Source organism: Lithobates pipiens, unplaced genomic scaffold, assembly GCF_037356315.1.
Source record: "Lithobates pipiens isolate NorthernLeopardFrog02 unplaced genomic scaffold, aLitPip1_a1.2 Scaffold_23, whole genome shotgun sequence".
Classification (NCBI taxonomy): Eukaryota; Metazoa; Chordata; class Amphibia; order Anura; family Ranidae; genus Lithobates; species Lithobates pipiens.
The window spans coordinates 314,456,734-314,484,644 of record NW_027507785.1 but is presented as its reverse complement, the minus strand read 5'-3'; the positions used below and the strand labels follow the sequence as shown (position 1 = coordinate 314,484,644).

Sequence of the window (27,911 nt, the reverse complement as noted above, 5' to 3'; positions counted from 1 at the left end):
TATGCCGCTGCACAGGGAGGTTTCAATCAAAGTTGTTGCATTGCTTGTGGTATGGGAAAAACACAGGTTCAATTTCAAACAGTACAAAAACCCAAACGAGAGAGGGCGCACCAGCCTAGTGCATGATCCCATACCCCATTTATTAATAATCTACAAAGCATATCAAAGTAAGCGTCGGCTTCAAGGTTGCTTCATCCACTAAGTGAACTTCAGAACTTGGAAGATCACCACCATTATCCTAACTGGCTTCTGTGTTTCGAGGGTGGTACCCTCTTCCTCAAATCATCCGAGCTCTCTTAGCATAGCATATTATGTACAACTGGTCATGGCATGAGAACCCTTTGCTCCTCCCTTTGTTAGGGTTGGCCACATCTCCCCAGGGTCATGTGACATTAATTGTTGCAAAAACCTACCACCCAGTGTGAGATACACATACTTAAACTTCTATAATGATTCCAAGATATTTAGATCCATTTAAAATATTGCATATCCATATTGTTATGCATACCTTTTTTTGGGTTCTAAATACACACGCTATTGTCAAATGTATTGGAACGCCTGCCTTTACACGCACATGAACTTTACTGGCATCCCATCCTTGGTCCGTAGGGTTCAATGTTGCGTTGACCCTCCCTTTGTAGCTATTACAGCTTCAACTCTTCAGGGAAGGCTGTCCACAAAATTTAGTAGTGAGTCTATGGGAATGTTTAACCATTCTTCCAGAAGCGTATTTTTGAGGGTCGGGTACTCATGTTGGATGAGAGAGCCTGGCTCGCAATCTCTGCTCTAATTCATCCCAAAGGTATTCTACCGGGCTGATGACAGTACTCTGTGCAGGACAGTCAAGTTCCTCCACCCCAAACTCGCTCATCCATGCATGTCTTTAAGGACCTTGCTTTGCACTGGTGCGCAGTCATGTTTGAACAGGAAGGGCGCAAACTCAAACTGTTCCCACAAAGTTGGGAGCATGAAATTATCTAAAATGTCTTGGTATGCTGACGCCTGACCAGTTTCCTTCACTGGAACTAAGGGACCAAGCCCAACCCCTGAAGAACAACCCCCACTACCAAATGGTTTGGATCGCTGCACAAAGCAAGTTCCATAAAGACATGGATGAGGGAGTTTGGGGTAATGGAACTAGTCTTTCTTGCCTCAACTTGATAGAACACTTTTGGGATGATTTAGAGCAGAGACTTTCGAGCCAGACCTTCTCGCCCAACATCAGTGCCTGACCTCAGAAATGCACTTCTGGAAGAATGGTCAAACATTGCTATAGACACACTCCTAAACCTTGTGGGCGGCCTTCCTAGAAGAGTTGAAGCTGTTATAGCTGCAAAGGGTGGTTCAACTCAATATTGAACCCTACAGACCAAGACTGGGATGCCATTAAGGTTCATGTGCGCGTAAAGGCAGGCGTCCCAATACTTTGGACAATATATTGGATATGGGTAGGGTGGATGGGGTTCGGATGGTTTGGCCCTGAGGAAAGAGGGTACCACCCTTTAAATGCGTAAGCCAGTTAGGATCCCGCTGGTGTCCTTCCAAGTTTTGGAGTGGATCGAGCAACCCTGAAGCGGACAATTTAATATGATGTGTCTATCATGTGGTTTGTGAGTAGATTTATTTGCCGATTTATTAATAAATGGTGTAAGGGATTATGCACTAGGTTGGTGCGCGCCCTCTCTTGTCTATTTTTAATTTTTTTTTTAGTGTTACCAGGGCTTGCCCAGTCCTGAGAGGGTGGCATAGCATGGTGAGTCCCTGATCCATGCCAAGAAGCAGATGTGTGTGAAGAACTGGTACCAGACTATCACTCATGCGCATATTGTTATAGCTTCAATTTCAAACTGCAAGGACTGCGTTCTACCAAAAAAAAAAATGTTATTATGCTGATTATGTTGATTTAATGCGTGTTTATAATTATATATTCCAGTTGTGTTTTTTTTGTTTGTTTTTTAGGAGACTATTTGCCTAATGTTTCCCATTGCATTGTGTCTTTTAGGTTTAATCATGACGGTCAGCAAGCCCTGTTATTTTGGGAACTCGCTCCTGGGAATCGTGGGCGTCGACGTTAATCTCGCGTACATCCTTGAGGACGTTACCTACTACCAGGACTCCCTGGCCTCATACACATTCCTCATCGATAACAAAGGTATCTTTGTAACAACACCAATGGCGCATTCCGTCCAGTCCTCGTAACCTTAAGAGACTCCAAGTTTTTTTGTTTTGCTTTTTTTTTCTCCACTTATTACGTCTTCATCTCACTATAAATAAAGCTCTACAGACTGTCGGGGTATCCTGAACTGGTCTGGCTGCTGCAGATTTTGGCTTCTGAACAGATAAACATTAAGTAGCTCTAAAAAAAAAAAAAAAAAAAAAAAAAAAAAAAAATGGATTCCCTTCAAAGATCAAATAACAGAGGGACCAACCTGCAAGGTAAACAACTTTGTAAGACTTGGCACATTAAAAATGATTTTACAACCTTTGGCAACTATCGCAGCCAGCCAGTTTAGAACACGGGGTGATTCTGTACGTGGAATTCTGTGGCTCTCTAAACCACGACGTTAAGTGTTTAGGTGGGTAAAGGGTTCTATTTAAAGCTGAAGTTTGAGATGCTTATATTTTGCCTTCTGTGGTTCTTCCCTCTCCCCTTTAGTAATATGCTAATGACATTTTTAAATCCTTTCTCATTTCATTAGATACTTTTGTTTTCGGCCTATCAATGTCCTCATTTGGTCTCTGTGCTTCTCCCTGCAATGCAGGTAGACAGAATAGATAGAAAACATGGGGCCCCCGTATAGCCTACCTGACCCTCTTCAGCGCCACCCTCAACCCCACCCCTGGTGCCTTGCCTCCTCCGCCTTTGAACAAATAATCGCATGTAAATTGGATCAGCGGACAGATCCCCCACTGAACACGTGGATTCCACTCTGTGTATAAGAAGCCTTTATAACAGACGGCAACCCAGGCAGGTTAAGATCACAAGTATTATAATAACAAACACGCAGCAGGTGCTCTATCATGGCTGCCGCTGTCGCAGTGTGTCCAAGGACATGGCTGTTGGGTGCCCTTGTTAACTTATTGCCAATGTCATGTGACACCCTTTGACAGAAAACCTGCTGACTGCTGCCTGTGTATTATAGAAGGGGACATAGTAATGTGCAGTGTATATCTTTCACCAACCTACAGAGGTGCTGCAGCAGCCATGAGGAATTCTGGCTTCCCCTCTCCTCCTCGATGCTGTCAGCTGCCTTGCTGCCCCGCCGCCTCACAGCCTGTCACTCTCCGTCTCTCTGGGGCCAACTACTCCTGAGTGGAGGAAGATCACTCCGCCAGGGAAGGAAATGGGCATCCGCAGCAGGTGGCCGGGACATGTAGCGTGGCGTGGAATGCACTGCGCATGCGCCCGGAAATTAGAAAAAAGTCCCTCACCTCCCTCCAGAACATATCATCAGAGAGGGGCCTGGAAAATAGCAATAATACACCAACCTAAGCCAGTAGGAGCAGCTTAGTGGGGGTGTAATTTAGAAGGCCCTTTTTTTTTTTTTTATTCTGCGCTGACTGTCTGTGAGGCTGCTTGGGCACCCCAGATGCCGGGCCCAGTACAACAGGGCCGGTTGTACTGGCCTATCAGCAGCCCTGCAGGTAGATCATATCTAGTGAGAGGCGCTGGCAGGGTGCTTTACATAGCTTCCTGAAAACATCACATGTAAGCTATGGACTGGGAGAAGTTATGTAAATGTTAAATTGGCCTTGATAGGTGGGTGTCAGTCGGGAGGAGTGTATGCTCTTAGGCAGGCAGTATTTGCATGCAGACCACCCTAGGTAACGCCCACATGTTACGCTGAGCTTCCTCAATTAAATGCAATGGATGAAAGGGACAGACAAGGGGCAGTAAGTCTGGGAAGAAAGGGCTAGAAGATGCTGGTCATCCTGATGCCAGGAAATGAGGTTGCTCGATCTTACTTTATGCATCTTCTAATTCAGCTCTCCTCTGGGGTTCACTCACTAGTTCTGTCCAGCCAGGTGGAAATCTCCCTTTTTGTAATGTGGATTTCTAACTCAGCCTTAGAAAACTGGAAATTGTTCTATCCTTTGGAAGGCGGTATCGGTGGATGCAAACTTGAGCAGTTGGGTCAGGATACACCACTCCCTGACAATCCTGGGAACCTGGTCCCCATAAGAGCCTAGGCTCCCCATCAATTTTCTGCAACTGAGATCCAAAAGATTTATTTTCTTACACTGGAGCCCTCTCCTACATGGTCACACAGTCAGGGTGCAGTCAGACCATGACAAAGTTGTGGCCTGCATAACACAGCAAGGGGGATTGGGCAGCTATGAACGAAGCAAGTCTGATTCTCTCCTGAGCGAAGATCGATATTCCAACTCTCTATGTAGCACGAGAGGAAAATTTGGCCAGTGCTTGTTCTCAGGGTACTGTGCCCTCCATCCTAAGATCTTCTTGATGCTCTGTCAGCATTATGTCATATGATGTATATCATATGAGGTGTACATCATGATTAAGGATGAGCTCAGGCGTGTTCGCATGGTCCACGTGTCCTAGATGTGGTCATCATGTCCTTCATGTAAAAAAAAGTTGGAAAGTTTTGTGGCCATGTATAGAGATCACCTGGCTTTTGCAGTGATTCCTTGGTCCCCATTCAGACTTATGCATTTTTTCCAGTGAAGACGCTCCCTCAACTGCTCCACAAGATAGGGGAAGAATGAATTCCTGAGATGCTCATTGCTCCAAATTTGCCTAGGAGAACTTGGTATACAGACGTGCACAGGCACCTGTCATCGCCTTGGCCTCTACCAAACAGGCTACACCCTCCCATCACTGGGCCCTCTGTTGCACCCTGCTTCTCCTCTGGCTGTACCAGCATGGCTGTTAGGGGCATTGCTAACTCTGTCATTCCCACCTTGCTTACGCTCAGAAAATCTGCCTCTGGTAGACTACTATCGCAACAGAAGGGCCTACTTTGGCTGGTTGTGAAAGTAGGCACCGGAAACCCCTGGGAATTCTAAAATATTCTTTTCCTTGCATCCTGGCCTTCCTCCAGCCTGACCTGGACCAGCCTCTGACACATACTGCTCTGAACGGACAGATTGCTGTCTTATCTACTCTATTTCAGAAAACGTTGGCTTTGCTCTGTTGTCTGGACCTTTATACAAAGAGTTGCTTGTGTTAATTCCCCACTCCTACCTCCTGTGTTTCCATGTCACCTAAATCTGGTACTCTTGGTTCTTCAAAAACCTCTCTTTGAACCGATTTGGGATATCCCATTGATGGACCTCATAGGTACGGTGGCCTTTCTGGTGGCCTTTCTGGTGGCCATTAGCACCATCAGGTGTGTCTTTGAGTTACGGACTCTTTCTTGTGAGGGGCCTTTCCTTGCTGTACATAGGCAAAAGATAGGTCCTGAAACCCAGACCCTCCTTCCTTCCCAAGGTGGTCTCTTCCTTTCACCTCAATTAGGATATTGTCCTCCATTCCTCATGTTCTGAACCAAAAGATGCCCAGAGACCACACTCCGCTGACTGGACCTCAAATTAAAACTGTAAACATAGTTTTCCTTTAGCAACGTATTTGTGGTATCTTTCATGTTTTCCAACCTTTTAAAAAGTTAGGGCAGCCATACATGGATCGAAATTTGGCTGGTTCAGCGGCGACCAGCAGAATTTATATTTATGAATGAATAAACCCGCTGACTGATTTTAAAAAAATGATTAACTTCTTCATGCTGGCGCGCCCCAGCCCTTTAAGAGGTTTAGGATGCCGGGAGACAGGGCAGGGCTTAAGATCACGTGACCGCAGTGATTGGCTGTCATGATCCGCAAGCAGCGATCGGGAGCTTTCGGTTAGGCGTCGGTAACTGTGCAGGGCATGCACTTTCCGACACAGCTGTATTGACTGCATTGTACGCAAATATGCATCCTCTCGACACAGACAGGGTGCATATTTGCGTTTGGCCGGCGCCAAGGGGGTTAATGTATGGCCAGCTTAGAGCCTCGTACACACGATGAGAATATCGGACGAATGAGCGTCCATTTTTTTTTTTTTTTTTTTTGCTTGCCAGTCTCATATTGAAAATGAAGAGGTTACTAAAGTTCCAAAAATTCTCATACGACAGAATACAGAATACAACGGAAGTAATGTAATGTGTTGTATTGTAATGTATTCTTTAGTCTCCGAGCATGTGTGGCCTTGCTCTTTTTTATTTTTATTTTTTTGAACGAAAACTGTACCGATTAAACGAAAATCGTATGTTATGGTACCGTACGAGAAAATACATTTTGTGTTTGTTCCTTCGGATAATTTCACATGAATTGCCGTGATTGGCTCTCTAAGGCTGTGTACTAACGATCAGATTATCGTACGATGGCTTTGAAAGCGATATTTTGCGTCCGATTTTCTAGGCTTTTAGTGTCTGAGTGCCAGCAGTTTTAGGTTCTTTTCCCGGATAATAATCTACAATTTTTGTAGAGAGTACAGCCCCGTGCATGTAACGCTGTGTTTTGGCACCCTCTAGTGTTGAAATCATTATACTGACGCACATACAAGCAGATTTACTATACGGCTGTAGTTTGATGACACCTGACCAATCACATCTACAACTATAGGACCGGATAATTGAGTTCCGGTATTTCCTGTGAAAGGTGCTGTTAATACATATAAAGGCATGTTGGACAATTGTGCATTCCAACTATGAGGTAGCGGGTTTGGAAGGCCCTTTTCTGATCCAGCATCTCCATAAAGACATAATTTGATGTGGAGGTCAAGCGGCCTGCATAGAGCCCTTACCTGAACCCTTAAAAACAAAATATTGGAATGCTGATTGCAAGCCAGGTTTTCTAGTCTAACAATCCAGTAGATTGAACGAGCTCCGATTCCCACAAACACTCCAACCTACTGTAGAATATCTTACAAGATCAATGGAGGCTTTTAAAGCCACAAAGGTGGGGTTTGGAGAGCAACTCCATATTAACGACGATGTTTTTTTTAGAATAACATGCCCAATAAGCTCATATAGGAGTGATGATCAGGGGTCCAAAAATTTGGGGCCATATAATGTATTAGCACATTTCTAGTCTAAGTCACTTCTATACTTTATGTACAGCTTAAAGACTTGTATCTTCATCTGTTGACCCCCCCCCCGCTCTTTTTCCTGCTAGGTTATACTCTGATGCATCCCTCGCTCACCAGACCCTATCTATTGGTGGAGCCTCCCCTGCACACGGATATCATACACTACGAGAACATACCAAAGTTTTCTCTGGTCCGGCAGAATATTCTCAGGTAGGAAAATAAGTTAAATATTGATAACGTGTAAAAAAAAATTATTTGCCAGCATTCATAAACAAAAGCTCAGGCCTTGTATGTTCCAGAAAAAGTACAATAGCCTTTAAATCCTTTAGTGAATTAATGTTAACCAGGAAACTCTGCCACTGTGTTAAAGTAAGGAAAAATCAGCTCAGTTTATTTTTCCTCCAAATTTTGAATTTTTATCCTTTTGTTTAAATTAAGAGTGTTTTTTATGGGACACTAGGAATTCAGCTTCAACCACTTTTTTTTTTTTCCTTCTTCCCAGAAAGGAATTTTTTTCATTGCCTCCAATTAAATTTTATAACCCAAACGTTTAATAGGCATTGAATAAGGGAACTGCCATTACTGAAGCAGTCACAGGGTCAAATGTCACCTTAAAGCAAACTCGGACAGAGCAAAGCAAGATGTTTAACTGCCTCCTTCCCCAGCTGCACATACTGCCCATTCCTCGGCTCCTCGTTGTATTTTTTTTTTTTTGCCAGAGGGGAACAGAAGGTCACGACTGAGAACGGCCTTCCTGCCTCAAAATGTTTGTCCTGCCTCTGTAGGGGGCGATGATGATCATTTCTGGCAACGGTTGGTGCTTCTGATATTTTTATATTTTTGCACCAAAAGGTGGGATATATCTGTGTCAACAGCATCTGATCCTTCACTGCTCAGTAGAATGGGGAGGATCGACGCACCACTTGTTTGCTGCTGTCCTTAAAGTGGTTGTAAACCCTTACAACACACTTTGACCTACAGTTAAGCCTAGATTAAGGCTTACCTGTAGGTCCAAGAAATATCTCCTAAACGTATACGGTTTAGGAGATATTTGCCCGAAGACAGGCACCGCTGTCTACGGCGCATGCGCCATAGACAGCGGCCCGCAGGCGCACTGAGCGCGGCACCGTCAACGACGAAGATGCCGCACTTGACGGCTCCCGTGCGCATACGCGGGAGTGACATCATCGCGGCTTCACCGAATGCCAGTGGCGGAGCAGCGAGACCCCACGGAGAAGATGGATGCGCCGGACTACAGGGGACAGTGGTGACTTCGCTGGCTCCTGTGTCAGGTAAGTGACACATAATGGTGTAGTATGCGATGCATAGTAGTCCATTATGCTTTGCCTTTGCAGGGAATGAAAGAGGAAGTAAACTCATCAGGGTTTACTTCCTCTTTAATGGAAAGGGGGTTCCTAAACCTGCTTCACTTGTCTACCTTTTCTTTTTTTCTTTCCTCCACCTGCTTTAAAAAAAAGCATGCAGCTGATCATTTTCCGGTTCCTGTCTTACCATATCTTGTTCTGTATTGTGTGTCCGCTTGGAAGCGGCCATCTTGGTGGAAGTAGGATTTTGCTTCCTCATGTCTAAGCTTCCAGGAAGGAGAAGAGGGAACAGGAGAGTAGTGACATCACCAAATCTCACGCCAAATCTTCTACGACTATCAGCCAGAGGCAGCAGTAACTTAGATCTCATGCAGCAGATATGCAGATGTGTAGGCACAGGAGTATCTAGTCAATCTCACATAGCAGGAAGTTCCCTGCTATATTCAAGACAAATTGTACAGTTTTTAGGGTCCTGCTTAGGCAAAATTAACATTTCTAAATGTTCCCCTTAACATGGCACGGCTTCACTTTTTTGAGTTTAGGTCCACCTTGAAAAGGAAGTAAACTTCCTCTGCTGACATTTACCTATAGGTAAAGCCTATAATAAGGCTTACCTATAGTAAATATCTCCTAAATGTGAACCGTTTTTAGGAGATATTTACATTACATGCAACCAGGGACATCACTGGCACATGGGCTCTGAAGGAACGGCCACGGGTGCCGTTCTTTCCGAGCCTTGTGCAGTGAACGGGGTGAATGTAACATTGTTGCGGCCCCTGCCACTCAATGCGGCTCCTGCCACTCAGCACCGGAGCCCGTGAACCTGGAAGTAACTCCATGTAAGATGTCGAGGTGTGTGGGTACCACTGGAAGGCCTTGTAAGTAAGTATTCATAATGAGCATACTAGCTCGTTATGCCTTTGTCCTACAGGTTTTTTTTTTTGTTTGTTTTTTTTTGCTTTGTTTTTTTGCTTTTTGTCGTCACATGAAAGTCCGATTAATGCCAGGCAAGTTTCGGTTTGCAAAAGGGTTGGAACCTGTTGCCCCCAGAAGCTGCTTAGCAGCCAGAGTCATCTTTGAGCATGGCTCTCCGGTTACTCCAAGCCAGAGGATACGGTTCCAGTCGCTAACTCGCTGATCTCTGCACTACAGAACCAACAGCTTTCCAGCCGAACTCTGCGTTTTGGAGCCACACTGCAGACATCATCACAGTGACATTCTATACTTTTACTGGATGCTGTGAGTGCATTGTTATCTCTTTTGACCCCTTTCACATGGGCTTTCCGATCAAGTCCGCCTGACAGTCTTTCAGGCAAACCTGATCGGACCTTCCATTTAACCCTATGGAGCGGCGTATGTCAGTGGTGACATGTCAGCTGACACCTGCCACTATCCGATCTGATCCTTCCCGCCAAATCCTGATGGATGGTGACCCTATTTTCCATCCATCTGTCTGGCGGATCAGATGAAAACGGACAGGCGTTCCATTTTCATCCGCTCTCCCCAAAGAGAAGGGCAAGACTCTGTCAGGTCCGTCTCTGCACAGTAAGAGCTGTCCTGTCATCTGCCTGCTAAGTGGGGATCAGGGGAAGGATCCCCACCGCTGAGCAAGTGGAGTCCATCATGCCCTTCTTTTTCTTTTTTTGTTTGAATTGAAATAATTGTTACATATGAAAGTCAAATAAAATTGTTTCTTTATTGGTACAAAAAAAGAGAGCACAACAAAGGGTTCAATTAAAAATCGTTATAGAGCATATACACATTGCATATAGTGGGTCGCTGGTGTCCCAATAAAAAGAAGGTGGTCACAAGTTGATGTTGAATCCCAATGTGTTTCGCCAGTGATGGCTTCTTCAGGGGGTTGTTTGGGACCACCACAAATAGCACAGCTCTAGCACAAAGTACAAAGCAAAATATCAGATGATTATAGAAATAATAAACATACACAAGTGTAAAAATTTGAAAGGACACAAAACATTTGTCATGGCTTCAATAAAACACAGTACCTACCTCCGTCAATTCCAAACCAGGAAATGGAGAAATTGGGGGGGGACCCTCTCGGGGGGGAGGGGGATTTTGGTGGGGGGGGGGGGGGTAAGGAGTAATGAGGCCCCAGCCGGGGATAGTGCGAAGGAGACTGTGCACAGCCACAGGAGGTAGATAAAGACCCAGTTAAAATGTATGAGGACTAGCCAAAAATGTACATACATGAATATTAGACAAAAACCAAAGGTCCAGCATACAGGAAACCAGCGAAGCCCAAGAGATACTCACTGTGCTCAATATTATAGAGAAAATGGGTTCAGGAGTGCCAGTGTATGGAAAAGAGACCAAAAATGAACCCAAGTTTTCAACACAGAACTTTTATCCACTGAAATGCAAGAATAATGGCCAATATTAAGGAAAGGGTATATATAATACAGAAAAAAGTGTCAACCTATAAATAACCAAATAAGAATGTTGATCCAGAAATGAAAAAAGGCAAAAGGATACCAAAACTGAATGCATCTATAGACATATGAATTAGAGGCAAAATATGGCACATAGCTCAACGTAAATAAAAATGTACTAAAATAAAACTACACTGCATTTGCAAACAATTAGGTGGAGAAGACATTAGCAGTTACCATCCCTTTAACAAACGGGCAGCTACATTTCCCCATGGACGTATTCAGGCGCCCATTTCCCCCTCTCAGCAGCGACACTGTAATTTAGAGAAGTTGCATTGATTTGACGAGCTTGAGCTGAGCAATGATAACAATTCTCTGCCCGGCAGGATGAAGCTGTTAGGTCTCTGTCAGGGACTGGCTCTCACATTTGTTTGCCTGAGACTTATCAGTGTGCGTTTCCTCCACAGCCTCCCCCTGGGCAGTCAGATCATTGCAGTGCCTGCGAATTCCTCGCTGTCTTGGCACATCAACAAGCTGCGGGACCCTGGGAAGGAGGCGTATAACGTCAGCTACGCCTGGAAAATGGTAAGACGGCACAGCAGCCTCATCCTCTTAATTATAATCCGTGAAGTTGTAATAACATTTTGTGATGGGACAATGGTTTATTAATTCACGTGTCCTGGAAAAAAATAGCTTCTGCTTGGAGAATTCGCCCCCAAGAACTCATCATAAGAGATTTTGCTGGAAAGCCCTTCTGCCCGGTGAGCTTTAGTGGCCGGCCAGCAGGGTTGCATCACTTGTATTAATGCCAATCACATGTTTGCACTTAAAGAGCTTTAGTTACTCTGTTAGGCTTTTTTTTGAAGTGCTTAACAGCCCAACCTTGGAAACTCATTGCATTTTCTAGCCCAGAGTTTTACGCAGAATAGATTTTCCTGCTTTGGCTGGAGTTGGGTTGGTTTTGATTCTGTGCTGAGGCCCAGCAGGGGTAAAGGTCTTACCACTGTCTAAAACCTCCTATAAGACCTGCACACACTCGGGGACCCATGCACACGGGCGTAAAAATACATGCGACCAGATATGTTTAGCGCCAGTTACTGAATTAACCCCCTAGACATCTAGCTGTGTTTTTACAAATAGGAAATGTCTCTGTTCAGGAACCATTTAACCTGGTTTTCTGCAAACTCACATACATATAAGGCCTCGTGCACACAGGGCATTTTTCCTGATGCTTTTAGGAGTGGCAGGCGTTTTTTGAAGCTTAAAAACGCCTCTGTACGTTGTTCTATGTGTCCATGAATGCACAGGCTTTTAGGCCTCATGTACACTGCTGCTGGTAAACGGACGTTCAGAGGCAGTTTTTTTCAGCTGCCCCTGAACATGTACACAGGTTAGTTTAATGTCATTTTTAGGCCTTTTTTGGAAATCGCGTCCCCCCCCCACACTTCTGATTGGCTGACTTTGATTGACAGCATCAGGAGCCGCTGCGGTGTCTCAGCCGATCAGGAAGGAATGTCCCAAGCGTCCGAGGCACTCATGTACATCGCTGAAGGAAGATGGGGCTCAGGTAAGTATTAGGGGGGCTGAGGGGGACTGCTGCACATGGAAATTTTTTTTTATATTAATGCATTAAGATCAAAAACCTGACTTTAAAAACCACTTTAAGCTCTAAAAACACCTGATGCAGCTAAACGCATGTTAACGCTGTATGCAGCATTAAGCCGCATCAAGCGTTTTTAAGTTGTATTAATTGGATTTGGGAGTGGAAAATAGAAGAGGGCAGAGAAACGCTGCTAAATGCTAACGCTGCTAAATGTGCTGTAACGCCAATGCAAAACGCTTCTAAAAGCGCGTTTCTACAGCCGCTTTTTCCTGGTGTAGGTTCTGGCTTCACAGCTGTGTTTTTTTGTTTGTTTTTTTTTTAAAGCGTGTTTATGCTTTCCAGATCAATTCCTCCTTAAAGTAGGTGACCTGTGTGCATGAGGCCTTGGCCATAATGCCATGATAATTGGTAAGCCTTGTCTATAAAACAAAATCCATATGGGGAACATCAGTTGGCATTTATACATCCTGCACCCTCCAGTGGAACTTCCTTTTAAATAGAGCAGTCACTTTAGCTGGTGTCCTCAAAGGCTCTGGTTTTATACCTGATTGCTGACAACTGCTCCCTTTTATTTGCGATATTTGTAAGTTATAAGGGTTCTGTGGTAAAGATGAACTCTGAGCACAAAAAAACGAGCAAAGCTGTTGATTTATGGTATTATGGTGGTGACTCTATCTTTTACTGTTTTAATTACCCTCTTGTAAGCTAGAGGGCAGCATGATCGGGCAAATGCATTCCATGAGCACAGTTCTGGACCTTCATGCCTGCCCATGCCCAAAGGGGTAGGCAACCTTGGCCCTCCAGCTGTGGTGAAACTACAAGTCCCATGAGGCATTGCAAGATCCTGAAAATCACAGGCATGACTCTTAGAGGCAGAGGCATGGTGGGATTTGTAGTTTCACCACAGCTGGAGGGCCAAGGTTGCCTACCCCTACCCCTACCCCTAAGCCTTGACCGACTGTACTCCAGAGTGGTGTAATAGCCAGAGCACTGGGCCTTCTGTTTGCTGCCAGATGACAGTTCTGGAATGGATGGCTATGTCTCTGGGCTGTAAACTAGTGGCGACATAACTGCCCTCTCCTAGAGCCGTTTTTGGGGGGTTGGACGCTGCACTAGGTGCAGTGCACCAATTTCTTTGCTCATTTTCCAGATATGTGAAATCAAAATTTCTTAAGCAGATTACAGCTCAGTCAGTTGCATGGACTGATCTGCCAGAAAAGCTTTGATTTAATTAGTGCTGTACTTTCCCAGCATTTAGTTCGACCACGGAACCCATGTAATCCCTGTGTGTTAGTAATTAAAGGGATGATTTAACAACCCTGATGGCGGTCCCTGATCTAATCTGTTTGTTATTGCCAAGCTGGGGATAAAGGTTAGATCTTCCCAATGTAGATCTGTAAGGCAGGCCATAGATTATTCAAGAAAAGAGATCGGTTCCCCCCATCAGCATAGTCAGTGCTGATGGGGGGGAGGGGGGGATATCCCTCCTGCTGAGCTATTGTGTTATGCCAGTGAGGAACCTTCATAGCCGGCAAAGCTAAATGATTACTGCTAGAGGCAATAGTCACTGGCAGTAATCGCGTCCGAAGAATCGAACAGGTATATTGTACTGTACTGCTTAACCAGCCAAGATTCATCTATCTATGGGTAGCTTAGGGTGTCTGGCAGGAATCAAACCCCACCTTCTCCACCAAATCTCTTTTCTAGAATGCAGATGTGAAAAAAGTCCCTTGCAAAGAAGGCACACCCAGGCCTCCAAACTGTTCTGTACTTCGGGAAAAGAGACCTGAAAATGTTGCCTGAAGAATCTTCAGACCCTGGCCCCTCACGTCGCTACTATGTTCTGTAGTGATGTAGGGGCTGGCAGGAAGAACTACAGAATGCAGCAGGGTGACACTCCCAGAAATGTCAGACTTTGAAAATTCTTCAGAACTTACATATTGGGGTTGATTTACTAAAGGCAAATCTACTTTGCACTACAAGTACACTTGAAAGTGCAGTTGCTTTAGATCTGAGGGGAAGATCTAAAATGAGGGGAAGCTCTGCTGATTTTATCATCCAATCATGTACAAGCATAAAATGCTTTTTTTTGTTTTTTATTTTCCTTGCATGTCCCCTTCAGATCTGCAGTGCACTTGTAGTGCAAAGTGGATTTGCCTTTAGTAAATAAACCCCTGTGTCTTTTTTTTCAGGGATACTTTTTTTTTTTTTTTTACACCTGTAGTCTAACTGAATTGTCTTGAACCGCTCTGAGCTAATTAAAAAAAAAAAAACATCTCTGGCTGTATGTATGTATGAGGACATACTGTAATTGTGCATCTTTATTACTGTTCCCTGGAGTAGCCATATATTGATGCACAGAGCAGCATTCATGTCAACAGTGCTCTCTGCATCATGGAGGATCACCCACTGAGGGGAGGATCCAAAGAAGGGGGCTTGCAGAAAAGAGGGGATGAAAATGACAAAAATCTGAATTTTGATTTCCACTTACTTTTTAATTCTTAATTCTTTTTCTGCAGGTTCAGGATACCTCATTTATTTTGTGCATTGTGATGATACAGCCAGAAATACCAGTGAAACAACTGAAAAACCTGAACACGGTTCCCAGCAGCAAGCTCTTATACCATCGCCTGGACCTGCTGGGCCAGCCCACAGCGTGCCTTCACTTCAAACAGCTGGCCACTTTAGGTAACCTATCCGATCGAATAGCTGCAGTGTCCTCTGACGTCTCTCCACAATGTGTCACCCATATGTATTCTTAGGCCCTTTTCACACAGGTGCGGTGCGGGCGTCGGCGGTAAAGCGACACTATTTTTAGCGGCACTTTACCGTCGTTTTAGCTGCGGTATTCAGCCGCTAGCAGTCAGTTTTAACATTTTGCTAGTGGCCGAAAAAGGGTTAAAACCGCCCACAAAGCACCGCTGCAGCAGCACTTTGCTAGCGGTATAGCCGCGCTGCCCCATTGATTTCAATGGGTAGGAGCGGTGTATTCAAAGATGCTGCTAGCAGGACTTTTTTTACAGTCTTGCCAGCACACCGCTCCGGTGTGAAAACCCTCCAGCTTTCACACTGGCGTGAAAGGAGCTACTTTTTTCAGGCGCTATTTTTAGCGCTGCAGCGCCTGAAAAACGCCTCAGTGTGAAAGGGGCCATACAGGACTGTGGTCTCCAAAAACATGCAACTTGCTGACTTTCGATGTGTTTTTGATATTTTGACCCCCTACCTTTAGTACTCTTATGCCGCGTACACACGATCGGAAATTTGACCAGCAAAAGACAGATGAGAGCTTTTCATCGGAAAATGCGACTGTGTGTAGGCTCCATCAGACTTTTGCTGGCAGAATTACGGGCAGCAAAAGATTGAGAGCAGGTTCTCCATTTTTCAGACGGAAAAAGTTTTGATCGGAAATTCCGATCGTCTGTAGTAATTCCGGCGCGCAAAATTCATACGCATGCTCGGAAACAATTAGACGCATGCTCGGAAGCATTGAACTTAATTTTCTCGGCTTGTCATAGTGTTGTACGTCACCGCGTTCTTGATGGTAGGAATTTGGTGTGACCGTCTGTAGGCAACACAAGCTTGAGCGGAATGCCGTGAGAAAAACCATCCAAGGCTTTTCCGACGAGAATTCCGTTCGTGTGTATGTGGCATTAGTTACTGACCTTGAAGAATAATGCAGATAAGGGCTGCTGCCTCTTCCCTGAGACCAATGAGCTGCAAGACTATCGAGCATCGCCTTACATACAAGGGTGGCTTGTTGGATCGAATCAGCTTGAGATTTTTTTCTTTTTAATGCCAAGAGAGAACATGCTTGTTCACGTCGGTGCTGCATGCATTATAATTCTCAAAGTGGCACAACAGGTTCTCTTTAATGAACACTCTCTTTGCTTGCAGAAAGCCCCACTGTTATGCTGGCTGCTGGCTGCTTCTCTTCTCCATACGAGCATCTGAGTCAGCCAGAGACCAAGAGGATGGTTGAACACTACACGGCATACCTGAGTGATAATACTCGTCTCATTGCAAATCCAGGGCTAAAGGTTAGTATGAAACTTGTCTTTTAAAAAAAAATTTAAATAAACAAGAAAAAAGGGCACAACAACCTTGTGTTTTTCAGAAAAAAATTGACAGAAAGCCAATTATGTACCCACAATGTGTTGTAAAAATAGGACTTTTCATTGAACTTAAATCACCATGACGGCTTATATAATTAATGGTCTCTAAGTTCTCCACCCCACACTGGTAATCGGCAAAGAAATCCAATGTGACCCAAGATGGCTATGAATTCTTTCCAACACAAAATCATAAACATACTTAAAGTTCTGTTTTTTTTTGGTTTTTTTAAGTCAACAGCTACAAATACTGCAACTGCAGACTTTTTAAAATAAGGACACTTACCTGTCCAGGGCACCCGCGATGTCGGCACCTGAAGCCGATCTATCCCTCGGCTGTCAGGTGCTACTGCCGCCATCCTCGATAAGGGAATCGGGAAGTGAAGCCTTGTGGCTTCACGTCCTGCTTTACCTGCAAAGGTAATCCATAATGGGCTACTGTGCGATGCATAGTAGTCCATTATGCTTTACCTTTGCAGGGAGACCAAGCGGAAGTAAAACCCATCAGGGTTTACTTCCTCTTTAAACTAAAGGCAAAACTTTTTTTTTTTGTTTTGGATCAAGCGGTGTGGGATTAGACCGCTTGTTAGTTTTTATTGCCGTCTGTGCCCCCGATGGGGGAGAGTCACCCTCTCCATTTGTCCTGTATACCATTTTTTTAAAAAGTAAAAGAAAATCCCACAATTTGGGTTGTCCCCAGAAAAGTAATAGAGGGGAAATCATCTAATGGGGACACTGGTTCTGGTGACCTGGAATTCCCTTAATGTGCAGAGATTTCCTCTCACTTCCTGTTTGGCTATGGGACAGGAAATGAAGGGAAATATCCCCAATGGGACACAGATGGCAAAAAAAAAAAATCTGACATGGATTATAACCCTCCCTTACTTTATCCAATATGAAAAAAAAAAGTTTTGCCTATAGTTCTACTTTAAAGCTGACATTAAATCTACTTATATTTTGCCTTTCTTAGTTCCTGTTTCTCCCCATCAACGTGCTAATTAATTTTATGTCTTAATGCAATGACATATTGTAGACCTAGTGATGTCATCGCTGGGTCTTTATGCTTATCTATGCAATGCAGATAGATCACGCCTGTTGGGAGGAGCTGGCAGGGTACTGTACATTGCTTCCTGAAAACTTCACAGTACCCCTGCCTCAGTACTTCTCTCAGATGCCCCTCACCCCTGATGCAAGCAGTGGACTGCCGATTCTTGGGTGGAGTTATGTAAATATCAAAATGCTTTGATGGGTAAATGCCAGTCTGCAGGAGTGGACATTCCTAGGCAGAATGGATTTCCATGCAGATCCTAGGTAATGTCCAGATTTTATGCTGAGACTACATAGATGAATGAAATGTAGTCCAATGAATGAAAGGGTTGGAGCCATAGGCAGTAGAGGAAAGGGTTAGATTATAATGGATGTTTTCCAGCCAGGAAATGAAGGAGGCTCTAACTGCCTTGCAACACCTTTTAATTAACACTGTGAGAAGCTGATGCATGCAGTGAAATCAGAGCAAGCTATTTCAGTGTAGGAGAGGAGCCGATACAACTGTGCAAGACCAAAGGTAAAGCTGTGGTAAATGCTAAAGGTAAAGCCTAAAGCAGCGTTCCAGGCCTCAAAAAAGTTTATTTTTAATTTTTTTTTAATTTTTTTTTTGAAAGTCAGCAGCTACAAATACTGTAACTGCTGACTTTTAATAAGGACATTTACCTGTCCAGTGAGCCTGCGATGTTGCCACGACCGCCCCACCCCTAGGTCGATTCGTCCATGGGCTCTGTTGCAGTCGCCACCATTACAACGAAGGGAAACCAGCAGTGGAGCCTTCAGGCTTCACAGCTGGTTTCCTACTGCGCCTGTCCGAGTCGCACTGCGCTTCTTTCTGAATGGCCAATTTGTCTTCTGGGGGACACGCAGGTTCCAGAAGGCAGCGGGGGGGGGGGGGGGGGGGGAAGGAGGAGGGCTCGCCGCAAAAGAGGAAACTACTTACTTCGCTGCGGCCCGGCTAGGACGGACGTACACTTTGTACTTCTTGAAAGGGAAAACAATAAAAATGGTGTATGTATGTGTATATATATATATATATATATATATATATATATATATATATATATATATATATATATACACACAGTGCCTTTGCGAAAGTATTCGGTCTCCTTGAACTTTTCAACCTTTTGCCACATTTCAGGCTTCAAACATAAAGATATAACATTTTAATTTTTTGTGAATATATATATAATCCATATCCAAAAATGACAGGTGGTATTTAATACCACCTTGTAAAGTTGGGTGGAACTCCGCTTTAAAGTAAAAAAAAAAGTTTTAGCTTCAGATACGTTAATGCTTTTTTAGAAATCTATAATTTAAGTATTTATTTCTCTGCCTGGAGTTCCCCTTTAAATCAGACTAGCGGAGTAGAAGGGAGTGTGATGTGTTCTTATCTGCCAGCAAGTGCAACAGAGCAGCCTTTGGTAGAGTTCCCGGGGACAGATTAGTCTTCTTTTATACACATCTTAAGGGGTCTCCTGCTACGTGTTCCTTTCTTTCACAGTTCTCTGTCAGGAATGAGGTCATGGCTACCAGTCACGTCACCGATGAATGGATGAGACAGATGGACATGAGCAATTTGAACAGCTACATTGTGCGCCGTTACATAGCAACGCCCAATGGGGTGCTGCGGATCTACCCCGGCTCTCTCATGGACAAAGCGTTTGATCCCACCAGGAGACAATGGTGAGTCCCCTCTCTGATTACTTGTCATGCTGTACAATGTTACTGTCCATTATCCTTCCAAAACCATCTTTCCATTAATCCGTTTAGATTTTGTGTCACACCAGAACTTTCCTAATAAGAAAAGTTTTTCCTGCAGTGTGGCAGCGCCTAATGTATCATTAAATCACAGCGTGTTCGGCACATCCATGTTTTGTTTTTTGTTTTTTCTTGCTTTTATGAAATATTTATACCATATTAGCTTTGAAAAAAATTCAACTAATAATTCAAAGATTTTGTTTTAGGAGGAGAAGCTGTTAATTATCACCGAGTGTAACCAGTAAAACTTTCACCTTGTGTTTTACTAATATTTATCTAATAAATATATGTAATATTCAGTTCAGGGACTGATGGCCTAGCCTGAAAAGAGTTCCCTTTGTGTCTGCCATAGGAGTACGATATCAGTAATAAAAATAGAGGTAGCACCCAGCTGCATAATGGGATCATAAGACTAAAGGAAAGCAAATCAACAAAATTGGGAATAAGTGCCAAGCTTGAAACAATCATTGGCCAAACAAGAGAAATAACTTGATTCCCCATCCATGCTAAATAGCGTGGATGAGTGAATCTGCAGCGTGGGCTATTTTATTCTGACAACGAGCACTTGTGGCTGTCAGAATACCCGAACAGTGCCTGCATTTGATTGGATGCTGGTGTTTATCCAAAGATTTTCCAGCCAAAGATCTCTGTTGAAGAACCCTGAAACATCCTTATTTTTGAGATCTCACTTTCTCCCCCCCGCTCTGTTATCTGGGGGTAATACTGCTTAATACTTTGTGCGAACCAAAGGATGTGAATGTGAGTCGCTCAGGCTATGCAGAAACGCTGGTCCTGTTCCCACCGCTGTGAGTGCCGTTCGAGAAGGGAGTTTGTCTATGTTCCAAATAATAGTAGTAGGCAACCAAAGCGTCCCGAAGGCCGCACATCAAATCCGCTGTGTGGTAGTGAATGGCAGTCTTAACCTGGACATATATACCCAATGTGCGGCGCTAAGGATTATGTAATATTCTAAAACTCTAAAAATGGCAATATAAAATAAACAAACAGATAACAGGATAATTAAGTAAAATATCCCCAATTTTAGTGCAGGTGCTCATTGGCAGATGAAAACAGTGCAAGTGCTCAGTGTGTATATGCATGGTCCTCAATATTGATAAGCAAGAACAAGTCCATAAACATATCAAAGAAAAAAAGGTAAAACAAATGTTGTCTTCTTGCAATGTGCACTCTTCCCCCTTCAGGTATACCCTCACCTTAAGGGCTTTAAAAACAAGCCTGTAGTAAATGGTAACAGCTTAGGTGGTCATCATCCATATAGTGGCTGGTTGTTAGTGGTAAACGCAGATCCCATATTCACTCGACCTCCTGGTAGGTATAAAGCCACAACTTCCGTCTGGTGTTTTCAAAGATCACCTCATATGCATACAGGGAATAATAGAGGCGTGCAATAGTGTAATTCCGTTTTAAATAGATTTAATGGTAACTAAAAACTCATCACATTACACTCACATTAAATATATTTGAAAACCGCATTGAGCTGTGCTGGTGTGAAAGGGTGAAATGGTCACCTGTATTTCGGTCTGCAGTCCCGGCGTATGGCATTTCCCCTGTCCTATTTTCTCCACAGCATTTCCTAGTTCCTTGTGTATCAGTCAGCCAGACTCCTCCTACCGGTTTCGTCACACCTTGTGACTTCCTCTGGGAGATATATCAGTCAGCCTGGACTCCCTCCAAGCCATGCCCCCAACGTGTTTTTCCCTGCTTCAGGGACGGAGTGAAATGCGTTGTGGCAGGGTCCAGGCTGAGACTGCCATTTACTACCACACAGCAGGTCTGTGTGACAGAATTTAGAAATGTCCCTCACTGTATCTTTGTTTCGTTGGCGGTGGTTATATCTGTTTGTGATAACCTGAACACGTGTGATTTGTTGCAAAGAAAAAAAGACACCATCTTTGCTATTCTGATGTATATTTGTCATTGCTTGTTAGGTATCTGCATGCTTTAGCTAATCCTGGCCTCATCACTTTCACTGGACCGTACCTGGATGTAGGAGGAGCAGGCTACGTGGTCACTATAAGTCACACTGTCCAGTCTACCAGGTAAGAATGCCCCACTGTATCACACTGCCAGCCTTTTCAGATAACAGAGGAACCTATTAGGTCCAAAGTTTATGGGCCCCTCATATTATCTTGCTAAATGCCCTGGTCATACTTCCATTGGTTCATATGTTGAAAAGACAGGCAGCGTTGCACATGTTTTTGTATAAATACAGACGACTACAATGGTTAATATCTGGAACTATTGACCAAACTTGGGAGCAGTTAGACTTTGCATGTTCATCTTTTTCCCAGATGGTGAAAATGCTAATAGGCCTTCTATTTGAGGCCTGTAGTTCCCACGCAGCTGTACAGGCATTTTTACTTAAAATAGAAGTATGGGGTTACGTTTTTTCCAGAATCATGCTTACCTAGGTGGGTGCAGCATCAGTCCCCCGCCGACTCAAACACTGAGAACCGAGCGATCAAACACTGCCGATCGCTCGGTTCTCACAGCTCCCTGAGCAGAGAGCTGGTTACTGTCAGTCTGCCCCCCCCCCCCCAGCCCCCCACTGGAGCGCTGGGCTATGGAGGGACAGGGGCGCTCTTGCCTGAGCCTGGATTGGCTCTGTAATGTCAGCCGACAGTGGGCTTCAGCCCGCTGTCTGCTGAAAACGGGTCACAGGAGTGCAGAATGAACTGCACTCCTGTCATCCACAGGAGAAGTACAGCCAAACGACTAAGTGAATTTCTTTTCGTGGCACGCATTAATCTCTGCCAGGTCTGCATTGATGTCATGATGTCCACGATGTTGTCTGACAATTTTTATCTTCAATACATTTTCACTTTTGCTTCAAACCTGTGAGTGCGGTCAACATTTCCTGTTCCAGTGGCTTCTATCCAGATTTACAGACTGGACATGCACCGGAAGGTTGAAGCATGAGATTGCTTTCACCTGGAGAATCTTTGGCTTTGCTTTCTACCAGAGCTTTGGTTCACGTTTATGTGATGCGGGAATCAGCGCGATTCCAGCGCCGGACCCTGCATCGCATCTGTCCCGCAAGCAGTTCACACTGCCCTCTGTAAACCACTGCGGGTGTCAATACAATGTTAAAGCAGTGTTCCGCCCCAAAAAAAAAAAATATATATATATATATATGAGAAGCCAGCCGCTACACATATTGCAGCTGCTGGTTTTTAACAATAGGATACTTACCTTTCCTGGAGTCCAGCGATGTCGGCACCACCATTGCGGGTATGGCTACACTGCCAGATACCCTTATCCACAGTGGCGACGGCAGCACCAGTAGTAGAGGATCGGGCCCTCGTGCATGCGCAGTTGGGTTCCTGGTGTTTACCCACAATGACGTGCTGCCATTGCGGGTAAGGGTACCCAGCAGTGTAGTGTTACGGCTTCACGCTGGGAACCCTACTGCACATGCGCGAGGCCCCGCTCCTCTCTCCTACTGGCCCGGCAAAGGGGAGAGGAGGAGGAAGGAGCCCTGCGGTGATGTAACTGGCCGTGGCCTGGACTCCCGGAAGTGGGAACAGGATACCTGTCCCCACTCTCCCCGAAACGTGCTGATTGTGGCATCGGAGGGGGAGAGGAGACAAATGAGCGGAAGTTCCACTTTTGGGTGGAACTCTGCTTTAATGACACCTGCAGATCGGTTCAGAGATCGCATTGCGAGCTGTGAACTCGCACAGGAATCGGATCGCTTGGGTGAGAGCAACCAATTCGATCCGATTCTAGTGCGGGGAAAATAAAGTCCCTGCACTATTTTCCTGCAAATCCAATGCAAGTTTCTCATCCAATGCGAGAACTCATTACACAAACATCGCATGCAATCGGCACCGCAGTGCGGGTGCGAATCACATGCGATGTCCGTTTTCGCACAAGTGTGAACCCGGGCTTGATGGCCTGTGTACACCAGTTTATAAGAATGCTAAAGCAGCTGGAGGGAGGTCAAATGCAGGTCAGAAGGACATCAACTGTAGCCCAAATGCATCTGTCAGAGAATTCTGGATGGTCTCAGAACAGTTTCAAACTGAGGTAAAAAGCATGCTGTGTTTGACACAAGCCTAAGGCCTGTTAACACAATGGCCTAACACCTTTTTTTCCTTTCAATGTCTTCAGCTTTCAGGTGTCAGCAGGACATACAGTTGCCGTGATGGGCATTGATTTCACCCTGCGATATTTCTACAAAGTGCTCATGGAACTTCTTCCTGTCTGCAACCAAGACGGCGGCAACAAAATTAGGTAGGAAAATCAAGGCAATGCTTTGTCTGCTTGTCCATTCTATCGGAGGCACCCCAGCCAATGATGTATCATGGCCTAGGCTGACAAGGCCCAGGCCTAGGTCAGCACTCTGCAGGGGGCCAGCACGGAAAGAGTCCCCGCCGGCTTGCGTTACACTGTTAGTGTAGTGCCAGTTTTATGGGGCGGACTGGGCTGAGAGGCAAATTAGTCTAGCGCCCCCATAAAGTGGCCGCGCTGCTTACGGTATGCGGGCGGCCGGCTTTTCCGCAACTTGGGGGGTCGGGCGCCACTTCTAATTTTGACTGTCCTATCAGCCTGGACCACAAACCTTTCCTCACTGTGCTATATGGCTATATCTTCTTAGTCCTCTTCATAAAATTATCAGAAATTTGTGCTTAGGCCCCTTTCACACTGGGGCAGTTTTCAGGCGCTACAGCGCTAAAAATAGTGCCTGTGTAGCTCCTAAAAAAACTGGTCCCTTTCACTCCAGTGTGAAAGCTAGAGGGCTTTCACACTGGAGCGGTGCGCTGGCAGGATGGTGAAAAAAGTCCTGCTAGCCGCATTTTGGAGCGGTGAAAGGAGCGGTGTATTCACCACTCCTAAACCGCTCCACCCATAGGCGATTTTAACCCTTTTTCGGCTGCTAGCTGGGTCTAAAACTGCCCTGCTAGCGGCTGCAGACCGCCGCTAAAATGATGGCAAAGCGTCGCTAAAAATAGCGGCGCTTTACCGCCGATGCCCGCAACGCCCCAGTGTGAAAGGGCCTTAGTAAGCAGCACTTTTTTAATTTTGGATAGAATAAGGGAGCCCCTGTCAGTTTTTTGTTTGGTTTGTTTTTTTTTTTTGTTTTTTTTACCATCCCTGTCCCATTGCAGAGATTTCCCTCACTTCCTGCAAAACAGGAAGTAAGAGGAAATCTATGCAAATTAAGGGGAGCCATTAAAGTTCTACTTTAACCGCTTGCCGCCCGTATAACTTATACAGAAGCAAGGTGGCACCGCTGCGCTGGATCATGTACCTAGTATGTGATCTGACACGTGTAGGTCTGGGGCACGCACACGCGTCCCCAGGCCCTCTCCCATTGTGATTACACACAGCGGGAGCTGATCTGCGGGCACCCGCCATTCATTCAGTACAGAGGCAAAACAGTGGTCAGCCTATGTAAACGAGGCAGATTGCCGTTCTATCAGTAAGGCTTGGATCCTGTGTTCCTGTAAAGCAGAGACATGGATCCATGCCTTCCCCTAATAAAAGCATTTCCCATCTACCAGTACACAAAAACAATGGTCAGGCACACAGTTAACCCTTTGATTGCCCCTGACATTAACCCTTTCCCAGCCAGTGTCATTTAGTACAGTGACCATGCAGATTTTTTTTACATGAATCAATGTATTAGTGTCACTTGTCCCTAAAAAGTGTCACTTGGTGTCCGAATGTCCGCTGCAATATCGCAGTCCCGCTATAAGTCGCTGATTGCCATAATCACTAATAAAATAAATACCAATAACCCATAGTTTCTAGACGCTATAACTTTTGTGCAAACTAATCAACATATGTTTATTGGGATTTTTTTTCTTGCCAAAAATATGTAGCAGAATATATATTGGCCTAAATTGATGAAGAAAATAGATTTTATATATATATATATATATATATATATATATATATATATAATCGCAGAAAGTAAAAGCTATTGTTTTATTTTTTTCAAAATTGTCTGCCTTGTTTTTTTTTTTTTTTTGTGCTATAAAAAAAAAAAGATGATTAGATGCTACTAAAAGCTCTATTTGTGGGGGGACAATTTTATTTGGGTACAGCGGCGCACGACCGCACAATTGTCAGTTAAAGTAACGCAGTGCCGTATCGCAAAAAAAGGCCTTGTCATAAGGCGGGGGGGGGGGGGTTAGACTTCCAGAGGGCAAGTGGTTAAGCTTTAACAATAAAACATGGAAGCTGATTGGTTTCTCTGCAGAGATGCACCAGATTTTGCACTCTCCAGTTTTAGTAAATCAAACCCGCTGTGTCTTCATAGCAAGGGGAGCTACTTCTGAAATTCCTCTGATGAAATCCCATCATTGAATTGCCAAGAAATACAGTGTCCAAAAAAGTGCATAGCAATAGAGTATTAGTACAACACTAAGGGCTGTCAGGGGAGCTTGATTTTCATTTAAGTGCCCCCCCCCCCTCCCGGCAAGCCCTGGTTGTTGAAATGTGGCCCCATCACTCTTCTGCATTCATTTGATATGTCTTTGCATCATGTTGACATGAACGTTTTCTGCAGCTGTCAGTCAGTTTGATCTGCATTTCTTCCATAGTGCTCACTGCAGGAATGTTACACAAATCATCTCGCTTCCCATCTGAACAGGTTTTAAAGTGCACTTTCTTTTTCCCCTGGGTATCCTGCTTCTCAGAACATGTTAACTTCTAAAAATGCTTTTCAGTTGTGTATTGACCTTGTTCTAGTTCCAGGGTATCAGGTCAAGAGAGCGCCGAGAAATTGGCAAGCAGCCTTTGAATTTGTCTATGAATTGTTATGGTGGGTTATATTAAACATATTGGATTTAATTAATAAACACTAAATACAAGAATGCTGTTTTTTTTTTTAAAGACTTTGAAACCCCGGGAATATATAGAACCTGCTCTGGTAGATTATTCCATAATCCTGTTACTCAGTTGACTGGAATAATTCAGCAAGTTTTTCCTCCTGTGTTCTGTCCGGAGCCGTTGGCTGTGTAACACAGAAATTTCTATGCCTAAGTGCCCACATACCTTAAGCTCAGTCACCCATGCATTGGATTCTATTAACAAGGGAAAACAGTTCTTCTTCAAAGAGATCTACACTGTGTGTTATAACTAGGTCTTGTTGCTTTGCCAGGTGCTTCATCATGGAGGACAGAGGTTACCTTGTGGCGCATCCTACCCTTATTGACCCTAAAGGCCACGCTCCAGTGGAACAGCAGCACATCACTCACAAGGTACTCCCACGTCATTCAGTGACAAAAAAAATGGCATCTGATGTACATATATGCAAATCGTTCTCCAGCCAAAATATTTTTATTTCTGTTCAACCACTCTTGTAATTAACACAATCCTGCCACACACTGTACGACCAAAGTGACAACACTATTCAGAGGCTGCGGCTCTGAGGCTTCCTGCATCACTTTCCTTTCAACCACTTGCCGCCAAATCACCTACCTAGTACGCCATTTGACTTCAAGCGGTTATACCAGTTTCAAGCCTGCAGTTGCAGGCATTGCCCCGGGACCCTTTTTAGAGCCACAGTTGGCTCTCTTGTAATAGCAACCAGAGTTGCTCACTAGCCACTCGGTTGCTATTACATGCAGCGGGAGGGGACATCCCCTCCTGTCACCCTGTCGTGACTCTGGCTCTCCTGTCCCACCGGGAGACCCAAGCTACCAGCTGGTACGTCTGGCGGCTAGCCAGAGACCCATACAAAGCCAGGATCGCCTTTGATTGGTTCTCCGTTTATGGTAACCTGGAAGTGATAATATGATATCACTTCTGTTTAACTTGGCTGTCACCGGCCAGCAAAATCAAAAGTATTAAATGCAGATCTTGGCATTTTTGAATGCTTTCAAGTGCAAAGGAGGGATTTGGGGTCTTTTTGACCCCAGATCCCTCCATAAAGTGTACCTGTCACAAGGTTGTTTTACAATCTTTATGACAACAATAAAAGTGAACAAAACTTGTTTTAAAGCAACTGTGTAAAAAAAAAAAAAAATCATTAAAATACAAATATGTAACGTGACCCCGTTATCCCTGCAAAAGCTAACGTGTGCGCTGATCCTGCACGCACGCAAACAGCAATTGTCAAACACGTGAGGTATCGCCATAAACGTCAGATCATGGGCCGTAATTCTAGCACTAGAGCTTTTAAAGCTTCAACCTATTGATAGTAAAACGTACGCCGCTTGTTGATGTGTGAGCATGCGTAATTTTAAAGCTAGACGTATTTGGTATCTGTTTACTCGGCGTGACAAAAAATGGGTTATGTATTGTTTTTTTTGCATTAAAATATTTAAAAATTCGATTTTTTTCCCCCCAAAAATTGCTGTTAAAAAACTGCTGCGCAAATGCTGAGTGACAAAAACAATTGCATCGACCACCATTTTATTCCCTAGGGTCGCTGCTAAAAAATTATATCTGATGTTTGGGGGTTCTAAGTAATTTTCAAGCAAGAAAATTTTACGTTTAAAAAGCAAATGTGAGGAAAAGTAAGGGTCCTTAAGTGGTCAAGCCACTCTTTAGCACAGTGGCAAGACCTAGCCTGCGGCCTCTTTCCTATATGCTTACCCACCCGTCCCTGAA

The 27,911-nt window shown here is 44.4% G+C and overlaps 1 protein-coding gene across 1 annotated transcript in view; it reads left to right on the top strand.

Moving 5' to 3' along the window:
• The window catches only part of CACHD1 (cache domain containing 1), a 241,360-nt gene that overhangs the window by 186,938 nt on the left and 26,511 nt on the right, over window positions 1-27,911 (top strand). The window contains exons 10-18 of the mRNA XM_077450550.1: window positions 2,003-2,152; window positions 7,177-7,300; window positions 11,273-11,390; window positions 14,928-15,096; window positions 16,303-16,445; window positions 19,069-19,250; window positions 21,275-21,385; window positions 23,460-23,582; window positions 26,458-26,557. Coding sequence (XP_077306676.1) covers window positions 2,003-2,152; window positions 7,177-7,300; window positions 11,273-11,390; window positions 14,928-15,096; window positions 16,303-16,445; window positions 19,069-19,250; window positions 21,275-21,385; window positions 23,460-23,582; window positions 26,458-26,557 — 1,220 coding nt within the window. The remainder of the gene's footprint in view (window positions 1-2,002; window positions 2,153-7,176; window positions 7,301-11,272; window positions 11,391-14,927; window positions 15,097-16,302; window positions 16,446-19,068; window positions 19,251-21,274; window positions 21,386-23,459; window positions 23,583-26,457; window positions 26,558-27,911) is intronic.